The sequence below is a fragment of the Urocampus carinirostris genome, chromosome 1, assembly GCF_059441175.1.
Source record: "Urocampus carinirostris isolate Australia breed hairy pipefish chromosome 1, RoL_Ucar_1.0, whole genome shotgun sequence".
In the NCBI taxonomy this organism is placed as follows: Eukaryota; Metazoa; Chordata; class Actinopteri; order Syngnathiformes; family Syngnathidae; genus Urocampus; species Urocampus carinirostris.
This window is the reverse complement of record NC_142349.1, coordinates 47,381,519-47,404,262: the sequence shown is the minus strand read 5'-3', so window position 1 is coordinate 47,404,262 and position 22,744 is coordinate 47,381,519. Positions and strand designations below refer to the sequence as shown.

The 22,744-nt window shown below is 40.7% G+C and overlaps 1 protein-coding gene across 5 annotated transcripts in view; it reads right to left on the bottom strand.

Moving 5' to 3' along the window:
• Positions 1 to 17,667, bottom strand: part of arhgap44a (Rho GTPase activating protein 44a) — a 51,859-nt gene extending 34,192 nt beyond the window's left edge. For 2 of the 5 annotated variants that reach the window (XM_088342708.1, XM_088342717.1), the window contains exon 1: positions 17,313 to 17,661. In XM_088342708.1, coding sequence (XP_088198834.1) covers positions 17,313 to 17,365 — 53 coding nt within the window. In that variant the 5' untranslated portion in view covers positions 17,366 to 17,661. Of the gene's footprint in view, positions 1 to 17,312 lie in introns of all 5 variants that reach the window. The other 3 variants (XM_088342700.1, XM_088342682.1, XM_088342690.1) reach the window with 3 other exon arrangements.
• Positions 17,668 to 22,744: the final 5,077 nt, after the last annotated feature.

Genomic DNA, 22,744 nt, shown 5'->3' with positions numbered 1-22,744 from the left:
AGGCATGTCTCTTTATAAATTACCGTTGGTCAGCTGCCCCCTTGGTCCCCGCAGCGCAGCTCACACTTCTCCAAAGCACACATAATAATTCATGTCTATGTATGTTAACAAAACAACTTCTTTTAATTTGTATCACAAAGCTAGTAGGCGATAAGTTGGGAAAAATGTGGGCTGTTTGTAGGTGCGAGGTAATTTCAGTTAAAAATGGTGGATGATAAATTAGGTACCAGCACTCTAAAAAACAGCTTAAAAAAAGCCCAAATTAGGTTATCAGGGGGCTTTATTTTGGAGCAATTTTTGGGGGTTTGTTTTAAAGGGACATTGTGTGTTTTTTAGTGCCTCATACTGGTAAAAAAAAAAACTTTGTTCATGAATAAACAATATTGATTTGAATAATAAGCAGAATCATGGTCACGGATCCCTTAGCCGCATTGGTCGTCGGAGCTCCAATGAAGACGGAACTCTGAAATCTATCGTTGACAGTTTTCGGCCTATTTTGAATGGGCAAAATATAATTTAATAATTTCCTTGTATTGTCATTCTGTGTAACAATGTACACAGAACGAAATGTCGATTGCACCTGACCCGTTGTAGCGAGCCGATGCAGCCGCAGCCAACAGAGGGCGCCGCCGACCACTTTTTAAGTCTTGGGAATGACTCGGCCGGGGCGCGAACCACCGACCTCCCAGTCTCAAAGCGGGCGCCTTACAACTATAATAAAAATATGCATTTTTTAAATGTAAAAGTAGGTTAAGAATTGTTTTTTTTACATTACATGAGGCTCATTTAGAGGTAGTTATGATTATACATCGTCTTGCTGCTAAGGGTATTCCCCAAAAAAGCTGTGAAAGGCTAGGCAAAACCTTAAAAGAAATTGTGTGGTTTGCTCACCTAGTTTGTATTATTTCATGTGCTTTGAAGCACTCCTTTTCAGTTGTGCTACATAGTACAGTGACATAGACAAGTCTAATATGACAGTGTTCCTTTGAGCAAAATTATTCCAGAATTACTTTTTCAGCTTTAAAATTACTCACTTTTTGTGTTTAAACATTTTCAAACATCAAAGTATTAGGTACTTTGATGTTTGAAACAAAATGACCCAACAAATATATATATACTTTTTTTGATAAGATTTTTTTTTCAAATTAACACAATCAATGGTTTAGTTCATCTTGTTTCAAAACGTGTTTTTGTTTGAAGGTGAGGACTGTCAATTGAGGTGGCCTTAAAAAAGTTGAAAGGTAAATAGTTTCTCTATTAAATATGAGCAAACAGTGCCAAACTGAGTTCAAAGAGCCATAAGGTTTTATTTTCCACTTTACCAAATCTGTTGGTGGGTCGGAACATAGTAGGTTAGAGGACTGAGGTTTGGGAAGAGTGCTGGACACTGATTTCATGCTCCTCCCCGAAAGTTTTTTTTTCTATTTGCTAGTGTACCATTAATATAGTGAAGGTAATAAAAGAAGTACTTTAAGTAGAGTCTATAAGAAAACGCCACTTCAAGCACCAACCCAAACCCGAGACGGATGAAATAAAAAGTTATTTCGTGCACTTCTAAAAAATGCATGTACTTGTACACGCATCATAAACAAGCTGACAAAAGCTGCATTGAGGATACAAGCAAGGAGATGGTGGCAGCGAGTAAAAAAGTTCTAGATTTTGGAGAGCTCCTTTTACCTAAGGATTTTTTGAATGAGGATCCTGTACTGACGGCACGGCGGCTGAGTGGTCAGCACATCCTCGGCACAGTTCTAAGGTCATGGGATAAAATCTAGCCTTCCTGTGCGGAGTTTGCATGTTCTCCCTGTGCTTATATGAATTTCCTCCGGGCACTCCGGTTTCCTCCCACATTCCAAAAAAATGCATGACAGGTTAATTGCCCGGTCCAAATTGTCCCTAGGTGTGAATGAGCAAGTGAGTTGTCTGTCTCTATGTGCCCTGCGACTGGCTGGTAACCAGTTCGGGGTGTCCTCTGCCTACTGCCTTAAGATAGCTGGAATGGGCTGAGGATAAGTGGTGCAGATTATGGCTAGCTGAATGGATCCTGTACTTCGTTTTGTCAACACCTCAAAACAGATCACTGTAAAGATCTTGCTAAGCAAAACACACTTAACGGACCACGGAATTTCATACCCACAAGTAGTACAAGAAACGATTTTGGACAAGAAAAGTGTTAAAAACTGAAAATAAAGTTGTGAGGATTACATCAATACACTTTCAAGACACAGTTGAAATTTAGATTGTCAATGTAGGTCATTTCTTCTGACAAAGTTGAATGCTTCTGAGAAGTCCTTGCTGGACCACACACACCAACGGGTCCTGTGCTCAAGGGAAAAAGAGCAGTGGAGCAGAATGACGGCCCAGTGCCCACTGCTCGGGGCACTGACTGGCATGAGATCCAGATCCAGCAATCCACACACACGCATCCCTTAGCACACACTCCAAGAAACATGGACCCAGAAATGCTTCAATGGCGTCTTGTTTTGACCCCGAGATAAAAAGCGGGGATAGGTGCACGCTGGCGCCCAAGCTCCAAGAACAGAAAAAGCCACTTTACTGTATTTGTCCAGCAAAAGTAGGTCACATCCCTACGAACGTCCCTGCAATAAATGGTGGTAGCAAACTCCAGTTACTGCAATATAACCAAAGGTTTGGCACAGAGTGAACAGTTATTTTCTTTAAACAGAATGCTTCAAGCTTTTTATGGTCATGGCGAGTTTGAGCTTATTGTCAAACAGAAAAAAAAACAAAGAGGAGTGTGCAATGTGAATTTAAAATATCCATACAGGTAACACTAAAGTGATGTAAAACAAAACGCAATTTTAGCGCTAGATAATGGCTACCATAGCCTAGCAAGCTAAGACAACAGGAAACCTTCAGCAATCAGTGCTGTCTTCTAGAGAGGCTAGCCAACAATAAAATTATATTTCAACCTAAGTTTAAAGGAGCTGTACCAAATTTGTAACTGTTTCACTCACTGCCACTCTCTCCCGACTTACAGTCATAATTGCAGCCTTAGTCAGCTCATTCATGATGCACGTGCAAACACATGCATTTCTTAGACCCGCTTGAATAAATTCTACTTTTTTCCTCTTTCATAAGGTTTGGGCTAGCGTTTGGACTTTACTTCAAGAGGGCCTCTTATTACTTTCAGTAGACACTCAAAATAAGGCAAGAGGACATCAATAGATTTCAAACTTGCAAAGAGGACAGAGAGAGAAGCTTTCAGATAAGAGACAGAATATAATAGAATATACCTTTATTATCATTGTTACAAATGTCACAGGTGCCATGGCGCTCAATTGGTCCCGCCCGTGGGCTCCAGCTGGAGCTTGTTGGCGGATTAGCTCCCTGTCAGTAATTAAACTCTGTCCAGTCAGCCCCTTTTGTTAGTCCATCTGCGAATCTCCGTTTTTACAGAGCGAGCCCTTTTTTGCATGTCCTGTGTTTTTGCTCTTGTTTTTCTCCAGCTACGATCTGTTTGATTTAGACTTTTTCCGTTCCTGACACTGCCATCGCTCGCCATGGAAGTCCCACTTCCGTGGCTGAGCAACCTACTCCCCGCGGCCAACGATCTCCGGATCGAGTGTGCGCTCTTTTCTCTTTTCCCCAATAAAACTGTGAGTAACGTTACGCGAGTGGGTCCTGTTTCCTGTTCTGGTCCTGACAACAAAATGGGTTGAACATACTGTGACAACGAGATTGGACATGGCACTCCAGTTTAGATAAAAAAAAAAAAACAATAATAAAGATAGAAAGATAATTTACAAAATATTTACACAAGAAAGTGTGGGCATGCAGAGGCAGAAGATATTTACATTGGGTGTTAACTTACAGTATGGGATCGTATTAGTGCAATAAAGATTCCCTCCCTTCCTAAAGCCCTCCCCTACCCTCTTCCTTTAATGTCATGTCATGTTTATTTGTATAGCCCTTAACACAAGGTCAAGTCATGTCATGTTTATTTGTATAGCCCTTATTCACAACGAGTCTCAAAGGGCTGCATGAGGGCAAGGAAAAACTCAAAAACCTCAAGGTGAGGAAAAGGAAGAAACCTTGAGACGGGACCGCATATCCCCCTTCCAGAATAACCAGACTGCAATGGATGTTGCATTAATCTCATCTCATCTCATTAGCTGCACCGCTTATCCTCAGTAGGGTCGCAGGGGTGCTGGAGCCCATTCCAGCAATCGTCGGGCAGTGGGCAGGGGACACCCTGAACTGGTTGCCAGCCAATCGCAGGGCACACAGGGACAGACAACTCGCTCACTCATTCACACCTAGGGACAAATTTGGACCAGCCAATCCACCTGAAATGCATGTCTTTGGAATGTGGGAGGAAACCGGAGTGCCCGGAGGAAACCCACGCAAGCACGGGGAGAACATACAAACTCCGCACAGGAAGTCCGGTAGCTGGATTTGAACCCACACAGCAGGTTCCCAAGACCTTAGAACCGTGCCGCACACGCGCTAACCACTGCGCCGCCGTGCTGCCCATGTTGCATTAATAAACAATAAGATTAAAGTATAACATGAAAAAAAAAAAAAAAAAAAAAGGATCGAACCTTCAAGGTTACAAAAAACAAAAGCAAATCAAGCCTAACGGGTGTGGATATCAAAGAACAGCAACATGATTGGCAGATATCGATACTGATGCTTATTCAAAACAACAGTGTGTCAAAAAAAGGAAATCATGTCCCATGAAATCTTCTTTGCGCTAGTTCAATAGTAACAAAAACGCTGGGAACAACACGATGTCACTCAAACAAACTCCCACTTTCTGGGTAACAACTGCTGAAGTATTTAATTCTCTAAAATGTGCATTCATTTACTTGGAACAGTAGACAACAAGGTTAAAATTAAACTTTATTTTGAGCTTGTTAAGAGCCTTCTTAGAACCTCTTTTTTGGAAGACTACTTTAGAAGGTAAAAAAAAGGCATTAAAATTACAGTAAAGATTGTCACGCTAATGATTAATGCCAACACGTTCTTTACCCAAAAGCGTAAATGATATGCTAATCTCCTAAATCTTGATTAAAATATATTTGTGTAGCAAGTTCATTTCAGCTCAGATTTGTTTTAACCTGCTATAAAAATGAGAATTGTATTGAGCCATTCCCAAGGATCTTTAAAAATCCCACACAGTGGAACCTCGGTTTTCAAACGCCTCTCAGTTCGAACAAATCGGTTCTTGACCAAAAATTTCGAGTAATTCTTGCTTCGCTTTTCGTTCAAAAAATCGGAGTTTGAACACGGGTACGCTAGGGTGTGATGCTGGGCGGCGTACGGGTGTAGATCGTGTAGATTGCCCCCACCCCTCGTGAAGAACTGTTATGACGTGCGCGCGCACTTCTTTTCGCTTTCGCTTTTAATATCGGTGAACGGAGTGTTTTAGCCCCTAATTATGCCTCCGAAGAAGGTCGGTGCAGGCAGCAAAGTTGCTAAAGTGAATAAAGAAGAGTAGTGCGTACAACTATTGCATTTAAGAAAGAAATAATAGCAAAATGAAGAAGGTGTGCGAGTTTCCCTTCTTTCGAGGGAATAGAGCATGGCTTCTGCAGACCACCACAAAGGTAAGAAATCCTATTCATAATTCTTTTCTTTATCCTTTAACCGCTCACCACTTTTTGTAGAGACCCGAGTGCTAAATGACGAGTAAACGGCCTGATTTTTTTATTTTTACACGTTCATGTTAGCGTAATATTTCGTACGGAAGATTACGCTAACGCGAGCAAACGATTAGCCTGGGTTAGCTTCATGTTTACGTTCATGGTAACTATTCAGGGCGTTGGAACGGATTAAAACGATTTTACATTACTTTTAATGGGGAAAACGATTTCGGTGATCGAACAAATCGGTTTTCGAACAGTGTTCTGGAACGGATTATGGTCGAGAACCGAGGTTCCACTGTATTTGCCATTGGTATTTTATTTCATTACAACATGTGCAAGAATATGAACATTCAGATGCCGGTTTAGAAAACCGTTCACAAATTCAAAACCTTGCGTTACCTAGAGGGCCAAGAATTACTTGAATAGCCCCATGTTCAAATCAGTCATACAAGAGGACCTTGTGAACTGTTTATAATGTTACTGAAATATTTTCAAATTCACTCCATTTTGTGTTAATTGATGTAGCGGGCAACAGGTGTGTCCAACACTGGCTTTAAATATGTGCAGTGACAAAATCAAAGCTCTGAAGAGAAGCTGAGATGGATGCGCCATCTGTCCTGATATGTGGCTTGCCATCCTGTTCCTCTCACTTTGCCATTTTTCCAATTTCAAATGGGAGTGGGCTCTTTAGACGATTTCAAAGCTGAGAAAGTGTGCTAAATGAGGACACACCTCACATTTCTGCAGGGATTTCAATACAACGCTAAATAGAACATCTCTGAAGAAACATGGCTTTGGCACAATGAAAATACTGCAAGTATGTAAACAAAGGTCATGGCTTACCCGAAATATATCCTCTGGTCTGACAAGACAAAGATTAATTTATTTGGCTCAGTTGGTGTGAAACATGTGTGGCAGCAACCAGGTAAGGAGTACAAACGTGTTTGTGACATGCCTAAAGTAGAGCATGGTGCAGCATTGGTGCTCGGACTGTCATTGTTTGGGGCTGCATGATTGCAACTGGATTTGGAGATTTGAATTTTATTGAAGAAACATGAACTCAAGCATGTACTGTGAAATACAGGAGCAAGGTATGATCTCCTCCCTAAAGAAACTGGGTTGCAGGGCAATGTTCAGCCTGACAATGACCCCAAATACACTTCTAAGATGACCAAGGCTTTTCTAAAGGGGTTATGGGTAAAGGGGATGGACTGGCCAAGCATGACTTCAGATCAAAACGCAATAGAACATCTTTGGGAATCCTCAAGCATAGGGGAAGAAGCACAAGATCTGAAATATCCACTATCTCCGTTATGTTGTCATGGAAGGAGGAGTGGAAGAGCATTCCAGTGGCAATTTGTAAGGTTTTGGTGAAATCCATTCCCAGGATTATTAAGGTGGTTCTGCAAGATAATATTGGCCATATAAAATACAATACAGCAATAAGTCATATAAAATATTGAACTTTTGGGACTTCAGGGTGTACTCACGTTTGTTACAAGGGGGTTTGCTAATAAAGCCTATAGTTTGAGTTTTTTGAGCGGGAAATAAAATTTACATTGCTCTGAAAGCTTTACACAGACTACTTTTCATTATGTCAAAGTGTCAAGTTTCTTCGGTGTTGTTCATTTAAACATTATGATGAAATCCCTGTCACAATGTGAGGGGTGCACTCACTTATGTGACATACTGTATTTATAAAGATAAATTACTGCAAAATATGGTTTCATTTCTTACTGGCGGCAGACTCACAACAGTACTGTTCATAAACCATTGTGCGTGACCACACAATAGAACAGCAGTGTCTGGTTTGCTACCTCAGCAAAGCCAAGCTAGGCTCATGTTAGCTGTCGGCTACCATATGCTCCTTGAGGGTGTGACACACTTGCATATCAAGAGGTTGGCGAGGACAGTTTACATAACAGCGTATTGTGTATGCTATTAAAATAGCCCGGAGTGCTGCACATGGCTTGGGTCCTTTAAAGCAGAAGTAGACTAGTTTGTAAACGTCAACATTTTATTATTTTGCCATCATGTCACTCAGTAATTGCAAGGATTAATCAAATTAAGATCAGGATATTGTCAGTATTCTGGCTAGTAATACTATGTAAATGCACACAGAAATCTAAATATGCCATTATTCGGACTGCTGATAGGTTTGGTTTCATCCATTCATAGTTGGAATTCACAACGAGTCTCAAAGGGCTGCATGAGGGCAAGGAAAAATTCAAAAACCTCAAGGTGAGGAAAAGGAAGAAACCTTTAGACGGGACCACACATGAGGATATCCCCCTTCCAGAATGACCAGACTGCAATGGATGTTGCATTAATCTCATCTCATCTCATTAGCTGCACCGCTTACCCTCAGTAGGGTCGCTGGGGTGCTGGAGCCCATCCCAGCAATCATCGGGCAGTGGGCAGGGGACACCCTGAACTGGTTTCCAGACAATTGCAGGGCACACCGGGACAGGCAACTCGCTCGCTCATACCTAGGGACAATTTGGACCGGCCAATCCACCTGAAATGCATGTCTTTGGAATGTGGGAGGAAACCGGAGTGCCCGGAGGAAACTCACACAAGCACGGCGAGAACATACAAACTCCGCACAGTGAGTCCGGTAGCTGGATTTGAACCCACACAGAAGGTTCCCAAGACCTTTGAACTGTGCCGCACACGCGCTAACCACTGTGCCGCCGTGCTGCCCTAGTTGGAATACTCATTCATGGAAACCCATTTGGATCATCCGATGGCCTTGTGCATGCTATATTTTTTATTTGCCTATTTTCTGTTCTTTGTTAGAGCTTAGTACAGACATCAATTATACATGCTGAATAAAAGCCCTGTGAATTGGGGTCACTGCAAGATTTTATTTTATCTACCGTCACAATGGTGAAAACACCATAGTTGTAGTAATACCTTTATAGTGCAAGCATTGGCAAGCGTACGAGTACGAGCTTTGCTCCTTCCAATCTGGATATTCCCATATGTCATGTATACAGGGTTAACTCTGGTCACTGGTATTATAAATTGTTCTGATTGGTCCAAAAACCCAAAGTTTGATCTAAATTAGAATATCTTGTGCATTTAAACATACCCACAGTTTTGAAGAAAACGGCACAGAAGAAAAACGAATCATGGCAAAGAACTGTATCCGTTACAAAAGGGCGATGACGCCGCTGTATGAGCAAATTGGAAGTCTGGTAATTAAATGTTTTTAAGATAAAGTTCTTTGAGGAGTATGTTAGGAGCAACAATATTGGAAAGATTGAGAAATGAAATTGTGAAAGACAGAACTGGAGTAGTAGATGAACTGAGCAAGCGTGTGGATAAGAGAGTACTCGGTTGGTTTGGACACATGGAGAGGATGGATGAGGAGTTAATATTCAAGAGGATTTACAGAGCAGAAGTAAATGGAAGGAGACCAAGAGGAAGGCCGCAATTGGAGTGGATGGATGGTGTTATGAGTGCACTGCAAAAAATTTTGTATTATGCGGTATTGTGCTGTTGTTTAAGGTGATGACGGCCCTTCGGAATTAATTGTCACTGAGTCTGTGAGTCCTTGTTTTAAGGGACCTGTTTAAACCACCCAAGGGCCGCACATTCTAACAATACAGTATCGCAATGAAATATTGTGTACTAACATTTAGCAATCGGAGTGAGAAAACTTCTTTATTCTGTTGATGGCTTTGCTAAGGTATCGCAAGCCGGCAAAGCCCCTCGGACTGGGTACAGAGCAGTCTATGATTTTCCGGACTGTGTTGATAACTCTTTCTAACATTCGGGCAACGGATTTTTAATAATCTGTTCCAAAATTTTCAGAAAATACGCCTTATTTTATTTCACATTTCGTTTGAAAAAAAAAAAATCGAATGCTACACCGTATTAGAATAATCTACTGACTGTGAAGACACATACATGGTTGTGGCAGTAGCCTCCCCTTCGCAAATGCGCTATTGTTGAATGCATTAATGCATTCAAGCCATTTTCACTCCGACGTCGCAGCTAGCTGCCAAATGGCTGCCATTTACTGATGTTGTATTGGTGAGTGGCACACAGAGGCCTAAAAGGCAAGACGGGGAGAAGAAACGCAGCTATTTTCACACACACACAGGGGAAAAGGTGAAAATACCATCTTACAGGTGAGTGCTTGGAGTGTCTGTGAGATTGAGGTGAGGGTAGGAGACAAACTACCAATGGCCTTTCTCAGTACATGGTGAAAAATTACACGTAAAACACACTTGGATTCAATTACATGGAATCACAAGGGACATGTTGTAAGTGGGACAGCAAGTTAGGACAAAAGAACTGGGTTAAAGTGTCTTCTCTTGAGCTAACACTGGATGAGGACGGAAATAACTTTGCAAAGCGTGTTAAAGGGAACGTGACCGGACACAACACTAGGCCCACCTGCACAAGCCTAAAATGGTCACAAGATGAACTATAATCAAATAAGTGAAACAATACTCGATGATTCAATGCAATATAACAGAAGAGCTGTGTTGCATATCTGCTACTACGACTGCAAGTTAAAAAAAAAAAGCGGGTAAAATGCTGCTCAATATCTCTACTGGTATACGTGATCAGAATCCCTCTACCTAAGACTCGTTTTAAAGATGCTCTTTAACTGTATTTACTTCATGATAATGTTCCATATCTCAAGACAAATAACAGATATTACGTAAGAGCGGTGTGGAAACATTTTTTTATACTACGTTCTAAAAATTGCAAAATAAATACATGAGTAAATATGCAACATCCATTAGCAGAAAATGTTGCTTCTTCAAAAAAAAAAATATTTTTTTTCCATTTTACCATATTTGTTTTTGTACTAAAGTAAGAAAAATTGTACATAAATGAGCACAATTGTCTAATATTGCTGACAGTAGATAATTTAGTTCATTTTGAGTACATTTTTTTGTTTAATTGTATTAAAAAGTAATTGAGAAAACATTTCTGTTGAACATATGCTACTTCAAGGGAATGAATTCATTGATTAAATAGTAGTAGTTAATACATAGTAAACTGAGAACATTGATATGTAAAATGAGAAACACCTTCTGCCAGTAGGTTAAAAATTGATTTTTTTTCAGTTAAAAATATTATATTTCATTTTTTGATATTATGATGACTGTTGTTTTTGTTTATGCCAAGGGTCTCAATATCAATTCAATTGGGGGCTGGGTGAGGCTGGGCCAAACCATGCTATCTGCAAGAAAATCTCTGATTAAAAAACATTCCATGGTTCCCATATCTTATTCAAAATTGCCGTCAAAAATTAAGATATTAAAAAAAAAACACATTAAGTATTTATACGAAACTGAAACAATTAGTAATACATTATTACATAATTCGAATGGGTTACATTTAACTTTCATATTAAAGGTGGGGGGTGTCATTTAAGGTGTCTCAAAACAGTTAAAAGTAGAATATTTCTCTAGTGCGTATGTGTTAAACAATGCCCAACTGTGTTCAAAGAGCCCATATGCTATTTTCCCACTGCACCTATCTGCTTTTATTTTACTTTAGCAAGGCTGTCTGGGGCGAAACACATTTGGAAGGAGGGGAAGGGGAGGGCAAGGGTGTGGAGAGTAGATAGTAATTTCATACTCAGCCCCACTTTTTTTTGTTTGTGCAGCATGAAAATGGTAAAACTAAGAAAAGGCCTCTTTCAAGTACCCCCAAAAAGATGTAAAAAGAAGAGTTTATTTGACCTGTCTAAGAAATGCACATACTTGCACACACAACAAAAGTGGTTGACAGAGGCTGCAATAATGACACAAGCCAGAAGATGGCAGGAATGGGTAAAATACTTTAAAGAAAGAAAGAAAAATAAAAAATAATTCCGTACTGCACCTTTAGGGCGGGGGCCTCAAACTCTCAACCAATGGAACGACAATTGACCACGCGTGTGAGACCAATGGTTTATATAAGAACAACATCATTACACATCTTCATTAAAATCTGAAAATTAGTGTACTTTAGTTTTTAAATATTATAAGAAAGGTCCAAGTGACCAATTATGGATTCTTCATTTATTTATTGGTATTCAAACTGAGAACTGTCATCTATCTGTAAAAACTGGGTTCCTCGACTTATACTGATGCTATTGTACACACAACTAAGATTAGTTCGTGTAAACCCTAAATGTATTTTTATAATCAAACACAGTTAACAATGGTATGGATGACATTAGATAACGAGTTCTGCAATGTGGTGCCCGCAGGCAACCTGTAGCTCTCTAAGAACACCTGAGTAGTCTGCAAACAGGTTCTGAAAATAGCTCGCCAGGTATTGGTCATTGTGATTTAGGAAATATGATTTCTAACTGGCTTGATGTTTAATTGGTTGACGAGCCTATTTGACTTTTAATTATTCCAACCATGTAACAATATAGTAACAACCCAGTAATAACATAAGTGGTTACTTTAGGAATGTGTATCAAACTGGTAGCCATTCAAGCTCATCAGTTACAAAAAGTAGAGCTCATCTTTAAAAAGGTGGGTGAACCCAGCATTAGACAATAACTCCAACATTAAGATCCTTTGTAAATGACTAATATTGTTGGTTAAAAGTAGGTAAGCTGAAACTCCAACAAAGCCGTCTCTCCGTGACGCGTCTCGTCTCCTTTTGCTTGCTCTGCTTGCACGCTCGGCTGCACTTTATACAGCATCGAGCACTGCTGCACAGCGGCCATTGCTCAAGTGCATGATCACATGACGCAGATGTCGCCCTGGGCCTTGACTTGCAGGAGAGATGCTGACACAGCGCACCTGATGCCCTCTGACACACACACTAAAACACCTTCAGTATAGCTGACCTGCCCGGCTACACCGAAGATGGTGCTTTAATCATCTAATCTTGAAACACTTAAACGCACATATGTGTCTTGAAGTGCACCCATTAACAAGGCCGGATGGGCAAGTTTTGCGCACGCCATGCAAGGTAACAAATCACCAAGACTGTAGCAATCTGGGTAAAGCTATTTCCAAACAGATTTGTGCAGTGTTCATCCCTACAATTATGCAAATACGTTGGCAAATATTCCAAGTACCGAAGGACTGGGGAAAACTTGACCCATCTGGCTTCCTGGTTTCCTCTAGAGCTATGACATAATTAAAAGAACACAACACGTTCAAATGGCCAATCCCATTAACTCAACATGAGAAGCAGCTCCGAACAGACAGCGATTCAGTGAACAGTGATTGCATTTCTGCCTGGACAAATTGGAAATTTGCTTACCATCTAGCTGGGGGAATTGTGACTTTGTGTCCGAGTTGCTAGCTTTTAACCTCCAAAGGCTGTGCGGGGTAAGTTTACCTTCCACCGTAACAGCATGTTTGCCTTCGCCTCCTTTTATGTAAGCGAGTTGTGACTTCTTGTTTGTGTTTTTTGCCAGGTGTGTCGCGGTTGGTATGATTTTGTGTGGCTAAATATCCATTAGCATCTGGGCTTCCTGTTTGTATCATCCCGGTTGATGCTCGTTGGCTGCCACCCCTTGTGTTTGTCGACCAGTTGCCCTGGCGTTAGCGCCAATTTTGCTGTGTCTTTTGATATATTCCGGGCCAGCTTTGCGTTGGTCGCTTTACCCTCATTTGTTGTTGGTTCCAGGTTATCCGGGCCTGTTACTGCATGTTTGTTGGTCAACCAGCCACGTGTTTTTCCAACAAGGCTGTTACCACTTTTTGTTGCTTCACCACTTTAACTTTCTGTGTTTTTTTACACTTAACCTCTTTTTTGGCACTTTGTTGTATTATTACTGCATCCACCTGTGCAAAACACCTAGACATTGTCAACAAAAACTGCCAAATCCTCCCTTGAAACACGTGTGACCTCTTTGACTGATTCCCACGTAAAACAGTACAATGACTGGCTTGCATGCGTGCCGGTGATAAACACATGATGGCACATCTTAGGAAGTCAAAGACGAGATTTACTGTCTTAAAATGCATTATCTTGGAAAATAATTTGTATATACCGGAGACATACGCAAACAAACGTGTCGAATTTTCTCAGATTTTGCATGTTTAACAATTTGGGCATACCTTTGAAGGCCATCGTTTACAAGACAAAGCGGGACTAAAGGTTATTAGATGTAACTTCCAAATGAAGTTTTGGATAACTAAATAACAATAACTTAACAACAGGTTGAACGTATATTACTGTCTTTTTAAAGGAACAGTGTATAATATGTGACCACTAAATGTTGCTGTGTTACGTGCCACAACCGAAAATGAGTGCTTCAAAGCACAAGTAAGAATACAACTTACAGAGACTCAAAGAGACCAAACGTCTCAATTTTTATTCTTTTTTACTTTCCCATCCTTTCACAAGGTTTTTAGCCATGGGTGTACCCGTGGGTAGCAAAATGGTGGACAATCAAGTTAGCTCCCTCAAGATGAGCCTCATGTTATGTCAAATAAATATAAATATCTCAACTTATGAGTATTTAAAAAACATGTTTGTATGATGGTTCATGTATCAATAGTTGTTTTTTTAAATTAATTACGTTTTTTCTACCACTAGGAGGTATTGATTAATACACAATATCCCTTTAAGATTTTTTTTGACAGCTTGCTGTTGACTGACATTTCGCTCTTCGAAACTGAATATTCATTCTCATCTCTCATCTAAATGATATTAAAAGATAAAAACATTTATGTGCAAACATCTCAGCCTACAAGATTCCAACTGCCCTGATAGCATCATGTTACTTATTACATGCCGAGTGCAGATCAATGCAATTCTGCCATCAGTAATCATCCTTTAAGTTGTTTGATAAAACCCTTGTTAGAGTTTATTAGGAAGCTAAACGACAAAGTAAGAATCAAATCTACTGGATATTGCAGTCCTTTGAGACATTTTTGTGATTAAGGGCTATATAAATAAATGTGACTTGACTTGACTTAATCATACAACGTGTTTAGCGTTTTAAGCCTCGCTAGTCTAGCGCTAATGCTATTAAAAAGCAGCCTATTCAGATGCTGATAGTCAATTTGCATCTATTCCAGGAGGAAACACTTGCAACTATTCCAGGAAGAAGCACAATGCTGTGGAAAAACATACCCACAGGTAAGATACCACAGCATTACTCCCCCCAAAAAAAAGATTTACTATATGTGCCAAAATAAATATTTCAGTAGACTTGAATCTCTGTTTCTGTCACAACAGCACGTACCAACTCCATGCACCCACGACCCCAGAATGCCCTTATGAGGTTAAATCAGTGGGCAGGGAACACCCTGTACAGCCAATCATAGGGAATATTCTTACTTTATGAATTCATGTTTGGTCTTGCTGTCCTTCTCAGTCATATTTGAAGCTTGGATAAAGATTCAAGAATATTCCCCAAAGTAAAGAAGTCTCTCCTTATTTATTGCACTTCAAGATTCATTCAAATTTTTAACATAATTTGACCTTTAGCAATTCTTAATGAGAGAATGATACATCTGCAAACATAGTCAATTTTGTGTGGTGATGGAGTGGAAATTTCATGTTTGAATGCCTTTTTACAGTTTGACATGGTTCATGTGTGAACACAAGGGTGTAGTTTTGGCATGGACAAAGGGGACATGCCCCCACCAATATCAACCATTGATTGTTTTGTCCCCGCAATGTTGAGGTTTTTGAGTTTTTCCTTTCCCTCATGTAGGTTTAGATCAGGGGATGGTGTAATAATAGTCTGTAGTCTGTGGTCTGTGCAGCCCTTTGAGACCTCTTGTTATTAAGGGCTGTACAAAAAACATAGTCACTTGACTTGACATAAAAAGTGTGCTATGCCCCCACCAATGCCATGACCAAACTAAAGCTCTTGTGTGAATGTGTAAAAATAATGTGGTTATTTTAAACATTAAACGTCTAACATTGGTTGATGGTTTCTACATGGGTCAGAATCGGTTGAACAATTTGCTTCGTTCCAAATTTCAAGTCTTCAGTGAGCTTTACTGCAAGAACAAAAAAACATAATTGCAGCTCAGATAGCTCTTTTTAATCAAATGCACACCACCAGGTATACCAAATAGTGTGAAACCGTATTTGTGCAATGGCTGCTCAATCAATATTTATTGCTGATCGCAACTGCATAACAATGGTAGCAATAGGAATCATATTGCATCGCAATGGTAAGAGCACCGAATCCTAACCATCAGGTCGCTAGGGATATGTATGTCTGTCCACAATTGCATACCACTGGAGGCAACGGGACGCGAGCCTGAATCACGGCGGAAAGCCGCCGCAATGCTAGGGTATGTTACAGAAATGGTAAAACAGAAAGTGATTAAAAATTGGTATACAATTTCGTTTCACTTTTTCTCAGCTTAATTAAGTTAAAAACGTTTTGAAAACGTGTTGCCATGCATTTATTCAGATCATTCAGGGGGGCCGAATTAAATCCCACAATGTCTTTCTTAGCATTTTGTCAAGATCCCATGCGCTTCAGAAATACATTGTGAGTCGGCGAGACAATACTGTACTTCAGTGGCCCCCAACCTTTCTTGTACAACAAACCAGCCTAATGTCTGGGAATATTCTCGCATGACGGACCACTAATAACATCAACAATTTGGTACCTAGTGTGATGATATAAAACTAATGCATTTTCTGGTTTTGTCTGTATCCGTAGCGGTGTAAAGGATAGGATTCAGTGCACTTCCCATCACTATCCGGGTTCGATTCCCGTTGCATCCAATGTTATGCAAATAGAATCAGTGATGCATTCTGACTGATTAATCGATGCACAAATACGGTACCTTTTTATCTATTTGTGCAACCCTAGCCTTTACAATAGCCTCATTGTCAAAATACATCTCACAAAATACTTTTGGGGATGTGTGCTGCTTATTGTGTTGCAAATAAGGAATTTGAAATATAATTAAATGAAGTTGAAACCAGATTAACGCTGAGAAGATGACGAGCATGGAAATTCTGAACGAGACCCACCCTTCATTATAAATATGCCCATCCAAACACCAGCATCCCACAACACACCCTCACTGTCTTATGCATGAGTCACTTCAGAAAATAGCAAGCATGGTCAACATGAACGTGAAGTGCGTTCAGCAAGTCATTGTAATAAATATTGAGCCACTCGTCCTGGAATGAGAGCGGTCTGATGCATTGGGAGGGGTTGTCGTGGTTTTAATGATTTCCATTGTCAAACTCAATCTGATTTCCCCCTACGCTTCCATCCATCCTATATTGCACTTAAGAGACTGACGCGGGAGAACACGACCTTCAGGAATCCTGACATCCCACGTATGAATGCAAGGTGGTAGTGGAGGGGTGTTGGAGGTGTGGGTGGAGGCTGGGGGTGGTTCCCCTACAAACAGCTGACTGCGTAATGAACACATTGCGCCATCCATTTTATACATTACATACCCTGAAACCAACTGCTCCCCTCCCATTGCAACCAACACTCATGTGCATGCATTGGATGCAGCGCGCTTTGCAGATAGAAAGCATTGCCGTGGGCAAGCTGCGTGGGGGGCAATGCGCCTCCCACACGCTGCAGATGCGGTAACACGGACCTCGCGTATGCAAGATTCAATGCACGTTCAACCCTTTTAGCACCTAATAACACAGTCTGATTGATTTGAGTTGAATGGTTTCACGGGGTGCAAATGGAGGTGGGGTCACCACGAGGAGGTCGCTGCAGAATGTCGCACATGAGCTGCGCATGCACAACCCACCCTGTGCGTATCTTACCTTCCCACCGTTTGGTTGGCGAGCTGCCTCATCCGATTAAACTGCTTCTTCATCTTGAATTGTCCCCACGATCAGCACATTATTGCAACGGAATTATGACGTACCGAAATGTGAGCGCCCAAAAACGCGGCACGTTCTAAAGGGGAGCAGCGGCACCCAAATCCGAGCACATCTTTTGCAGTCCTCATCGCCACACACGCCCACACCCAAATGCGGCGCTCATGGTCTCGTGTCCCCCAAAAGCACCATGGGTGTTCATCTTGTTTATGCAACGCCTGCCTGCAAAAGGATGCCGGAGCTGCTCATCGCCGCGGTTCAAATGCACTGAAGTACTGATTTGTCGTCCGTGAACGAAATGGCGCTATGAGCTGGCTCTTTGAGGTGAACCACGAAAGTTGGGTTCCCATCAACATGGGGGCTGGCTCCCCTAAAATTGCTCCCTCTCTCTTCCACCCCCAGCCCGTGTCTTTTTTTCGTTCTTTCCCTTTCTCTCTCTCTTTCACTCTCTCTCCATCCCTCTCTCTGCTCTCTCTCTCTCTCTTTCTTGTTTAAATCACTCTCATTTTGTTACTCTTTTAATCCCCCTCACTCCCCTTCTCTGTCTCTTTCTTCGACTCTCTTTCTCTGTGTGACTCTATCTTTCTCTATTTTCCTTCTCTATTTTTCTGTCTTTATGTTTCTCTCTCGTTCCTTGTCTTTTTCTCTCTCTCTGTCTCTCACCATCTCTCTTATGCTCTCTTAGTTACTCTTCTACTCTCTCTCTCACTCTTTTTCTCCCCTCTCTCTCTCCTTTTACCTCTCTTTCTCTTTCTTTCTATATCTTTATTCTATCTTTCTCTCTTTTGCTTATTCTCTCGCACTGTGAGTCTCTCTGTCTCAGTCTCTCTTGAAGATGCCTGTAACCAGCTCAGTAGCCTAGATGGTAGGGCGCCCGCTTTGAGACTGGGAGGTCGCTGGTTCGCGCCTCGGCCGAGTCATACCTAAGACTTATAACATTGGTCAAATGGCGGCGCCCTCTGTTGACTGCGGCTGCATCGGCTCGCTACAACGGGTCAGGTGTATCGACATTTCGTTCTGTGTACATTGTTACAAAGAATGACAATACAAAGGAAATTATTATTATTATTATTATAACTGTTCAATTTGAGTGGCGTTATCTCTGTTGTTTGCTTAGTATTAACAATTTGAAAGTTTAAATCAGGTAAAAGTTCACTGTATATTGAAACATTAAAGGCTATTATAATATAGGAGGATGATAAACTTTCAAAAGTAATTAACGTGCATAATATGTCATTGTTATTGGTAATCTGTCCTTAAAAACAAAACACATCCTAAAAACCGGCTCTTTTTGGTGAGCTGAGCTAAAAGAGCCGTTTCTTAAGAAAGAGCCGGGATTCCCATCACTAATGCACTGAGGGAGAAAGCGAGCGCGTCCTCGGATGCATTGTGGGAGATGGAGTCTTGACGATGGCAGGAAAGAAACAATTGTCAGATAACACGATCTGCAACCTCAGTGGAAATGTTTAAATCGAAGCTTAAAACACATTTCTATTCTATAGCATATTAGTAACCTATATTTTATGTTGAAAATATAAGGGGATAGTGTCGTAATAGTCTGTAGTTTGAAATAGTCTTTGATCTGCGCAGCCCTTTGAGACTCCATGTGATTAAGGGCTATACAAATAAACATGACTTGACTTGACTTCAAAGTTTATGCAAAGCACAGTAGGTTATTCATATGAATAATTATTGTCATTATTGTGGCAAAAACACAGAAAGCCCAAGAAGGGAAGACCGTTTTTGAGGGTGTTCAAGTGAATTCAAGCCAAGTCAGGGGATTGATCACCCTCGGCTGGGTCGCCAAGGTGAGGGTGTCTGACCAAGACCCCAAAAATCCGATGACCCTGGGAGAGCCACTGACGATGTGTCCAGGTTGCACCATTATGTGTGTTATCGAATTACAATTTACAAGTTCAAACTAGGATACAGAAAACAATGTGTTTGTATATTTCTTTTCCTGGGAGGAAATAAAACAAGTGCACTGAAAGAATGATTTCATGCCCTGCCTCGTGGTTTTTAGTTGGCGTAGCATTAAAATGGAGAAAGTATGAAAGGCCTGTATGAACGCCATTCCAAATCTAAAACAAGATGAAAAAAGAAGAGGTGATTCGAGAGTGCATACCTGTCAACCTGTACGGTTTTGCCATACAAAGTATGTTTATTATGAATTTTAAGACGTGTACGACGTACGAAAAAATCTGTACGGAAAAACGCAAATTTGACAATTATGGGTACTATCTGGTACACTTGGACTATCACGAAACGGCAAATTAATCAAGTCAAACGAGTTCGCTGCGGAAGCCTCTATCTCTGTATCGTTTTTTCGTTGCAAACGAAGCGAGCGGTTTGATGTAGTGAAAGGAAGTCCGTCTCTTTTTAGAGAACCGGCTTTTTCGGCTCAACTCATTAAAGAGAGCCGGCTCTCAAACGGCTCACTTGCTTAGATGCATTATATTACGAATTATTATGTTGTATAAAGAAGTTAAGAAAAAAGGAAGTATAAAATGAGAAAATGAAAAAAGACAGTAATCAGTATATTACCAACAATAATTTAATGCAGAAAATGAATTAATAATTTGAATAAGAAAATGTATTATTCTACTTAATTATATTTGCGTGTATTTTTTCCTTCTACAGTGAATGTCCAAGCTACTTAATTTTTGAACTTTTTTTATAATAAACCTCATTCATGTTGAGCAACTCAGGATCTCACAACAAAATGTTAATTAACAATATATGGGGCGGCAGTGGCTCAGGAGGTAGAGCACTCGTCTTGGGATCAAGAGATCACAGTTCGAATCCCGGCTTCTCCGTGTTACATGTCGAAGTGTCCTTGGGTAAGACACAGAACCCCTAATACCCCCAATATGCAGGTTAGCGCCTTACATGGCTGCACGGCTGCTATTGGGAAATGTGAAGCACACTGTAAAGCGCTTTGGGAAGTCTTGACTTGAAAAGCGCTATATAAATGCAGATCATTTCATACATATGATATAACGAAACACATGTACAATATAACATGTTACACTACATAAATAAACACGTTTGAAAAAAAAATATGGTGAAAGATTATTTTGGATTTTGGAAGGGAAAATACGACAGTTAGTAAGGGCATGGAGCCGTGGAGGTTGACAGGTATGAGAGTGTCTCAGAAACCCACGTGCTTGCCAGCGCCTCATAAGGAGCTTGACCAAGGCTGCAATGATGACTTAAACCAGAAGATAGCGCCAACGAGTAGAAAAGTTGCAAATTCTATACAACACTAATGTCCCTTAAATTGTGTATTATTAAGCGCCCTTCAGTGGAAAAACAAACAAACACTTAATTCATTAAAAAAAAACCAATATTGATTTAGATAATAATACAAAATACATGAACGGTCGTATAAAAATACATTTTTTAAATCCTAGTCGGTCAATAAATTGCTATGTCTTTTCCATATCATGAGGCTCACCTTGACGAAGCTGACCAAGTTGCCTGCCATCTTGCTGCTAAGGGTAACCCCAAAAACAAAATCATTGTGAAAGGCTAGGGAAAGAAAAAAAAAGAAATATGGTGCAGTGTAGTCACTTCCGTTTTTTTCCTTCTTAAACTCAAGTACAGTATTGCAAAAACGTTATACTGATATGTTGTTGAAACACACTTTCATTTATTGACACCCAAAAGCGTTGTTAACGCTTTGAGCTCAGCTGACCACTAGGAAGCAGTGTTGTCTATCTAAAACAGATTTTGCAACCATGCTTTGGACTACATTCACCCGGCAACAAATTCAATAAGATATATTGAGACTCGATTTCAAACTGTTCACGGTTATCTTATGCAAGTTCCTAAAACTTGTTATATACACTATTAATTGAGAAATAGCACGCTGTTCAGGTAACTTCAAAACAATCATCCGTTAGTAAGGCAGTAAAATTTGTCCCCCCCCCAAATAAATGAATGAATCTTAAAAAAAAAAAAAACGCAAGATTTTATTTCCTACACCCAACACAATAACGGTCAATTAATACAGTTTCACTGTGATCTAATTTGCTACTGTGACACAACTCTTCATTTAGACTCCATCCATCTATCCATCAATCCATTACCTGCACCACTTATCCTCAGTAGAGTCACAGGGGGTGCTGCAGCCCATCCCAGCTGTCTTCAGGCAGTGTGTAAGAGACACCCTGAACTGGTTACCAGCCGGTCGAAGGGCACACGCTTACTCAAACCAAGGGAATATTTGGACCGGCTAATTAACCTGACATGCATGTTTTTGGAATGTGGGAGGAAAACTGGAGTGCCCAGAGGAAATGCATGCAAGCACGGGGAGAACATGCAGGATCTGCACAGGAAGGATGGTCGCTGGATTTGAATCCATAACCTCAGAACTGTGCCAGGGATGCGCTGACCACTTATCCACCGTGTCGCCCCTCATTTAGAGTTATAGGTCAGTATTAGACTGCTTCCTGCTGGTGAAGAAGTGCAAAGCATTTTATTTACACTGAACTACATTATTGATAAATAATTACTCATCATATTGAGTAAATTTTTGCCGTATGCTACTTTCTAATGCAAACCCCTTTTACATTTTTTGAAAAAGTATCTTATTTGGAGAACTTTGTATAAATGAATGAATGAACTAGCGGGGAGTGGTTAGCGCCATGGCGTAGTTCTGAGGTCATGGGTTCAAATCCAGCTACCGGACTTCCTGTGCGGAGTTTGTATGTTCTCCTCTGGGCACTCCGGTTTCCTCCCACATTCCAAAAACATGCATTTCAGGTGAATTGGCCATTTCAGGTCCAAATTGTCCCTAGGTGCGCATGAGCGAGCGAGTTGTCTGTCCCTGTGTGCCCTGCGATTGGCTGGCAACCAGTTCAGGGTGTCTCTTACACACTGCCTGAAGACAGCTGGGATGGGCTGCAGCGACCCTACTGAGGATAAGCGTTGCAGATAATGTATGTATGGATGGATAAACTAGCGGGCACTTTGGAGTCACTGTTATAGTGTACCAATAAGTATTCCCAAATTCTAAGCGCAAAAATATGTGGCAATAGAACATGTTTTTTGCATAAAATCTAGATATGCTGTATATATTTCATCAGAATATTCAATTTCTTTTCAGAGGAAATGCATTTTTAAGACAGTCTGTCTCATCTGTGACTTCCTGAGCTTCAACGATATGTGAAGAGCACTGGCACCCAAGCAGGTCTCTCACACAATCATTCACGCGTTTATTATTCAAAGAGGTTACCAGTGCTTTACGAAAAGCTAGTTATTGAGGCCTAAGTGTTGTGTCGCAAGTGGATGCAGTAATGGTACAACAAAGGGAGAGCAGCCAAGAATGGGCTAACTGGCAAAAATAAGACAAAGAGAGCTAACAGGGGCGA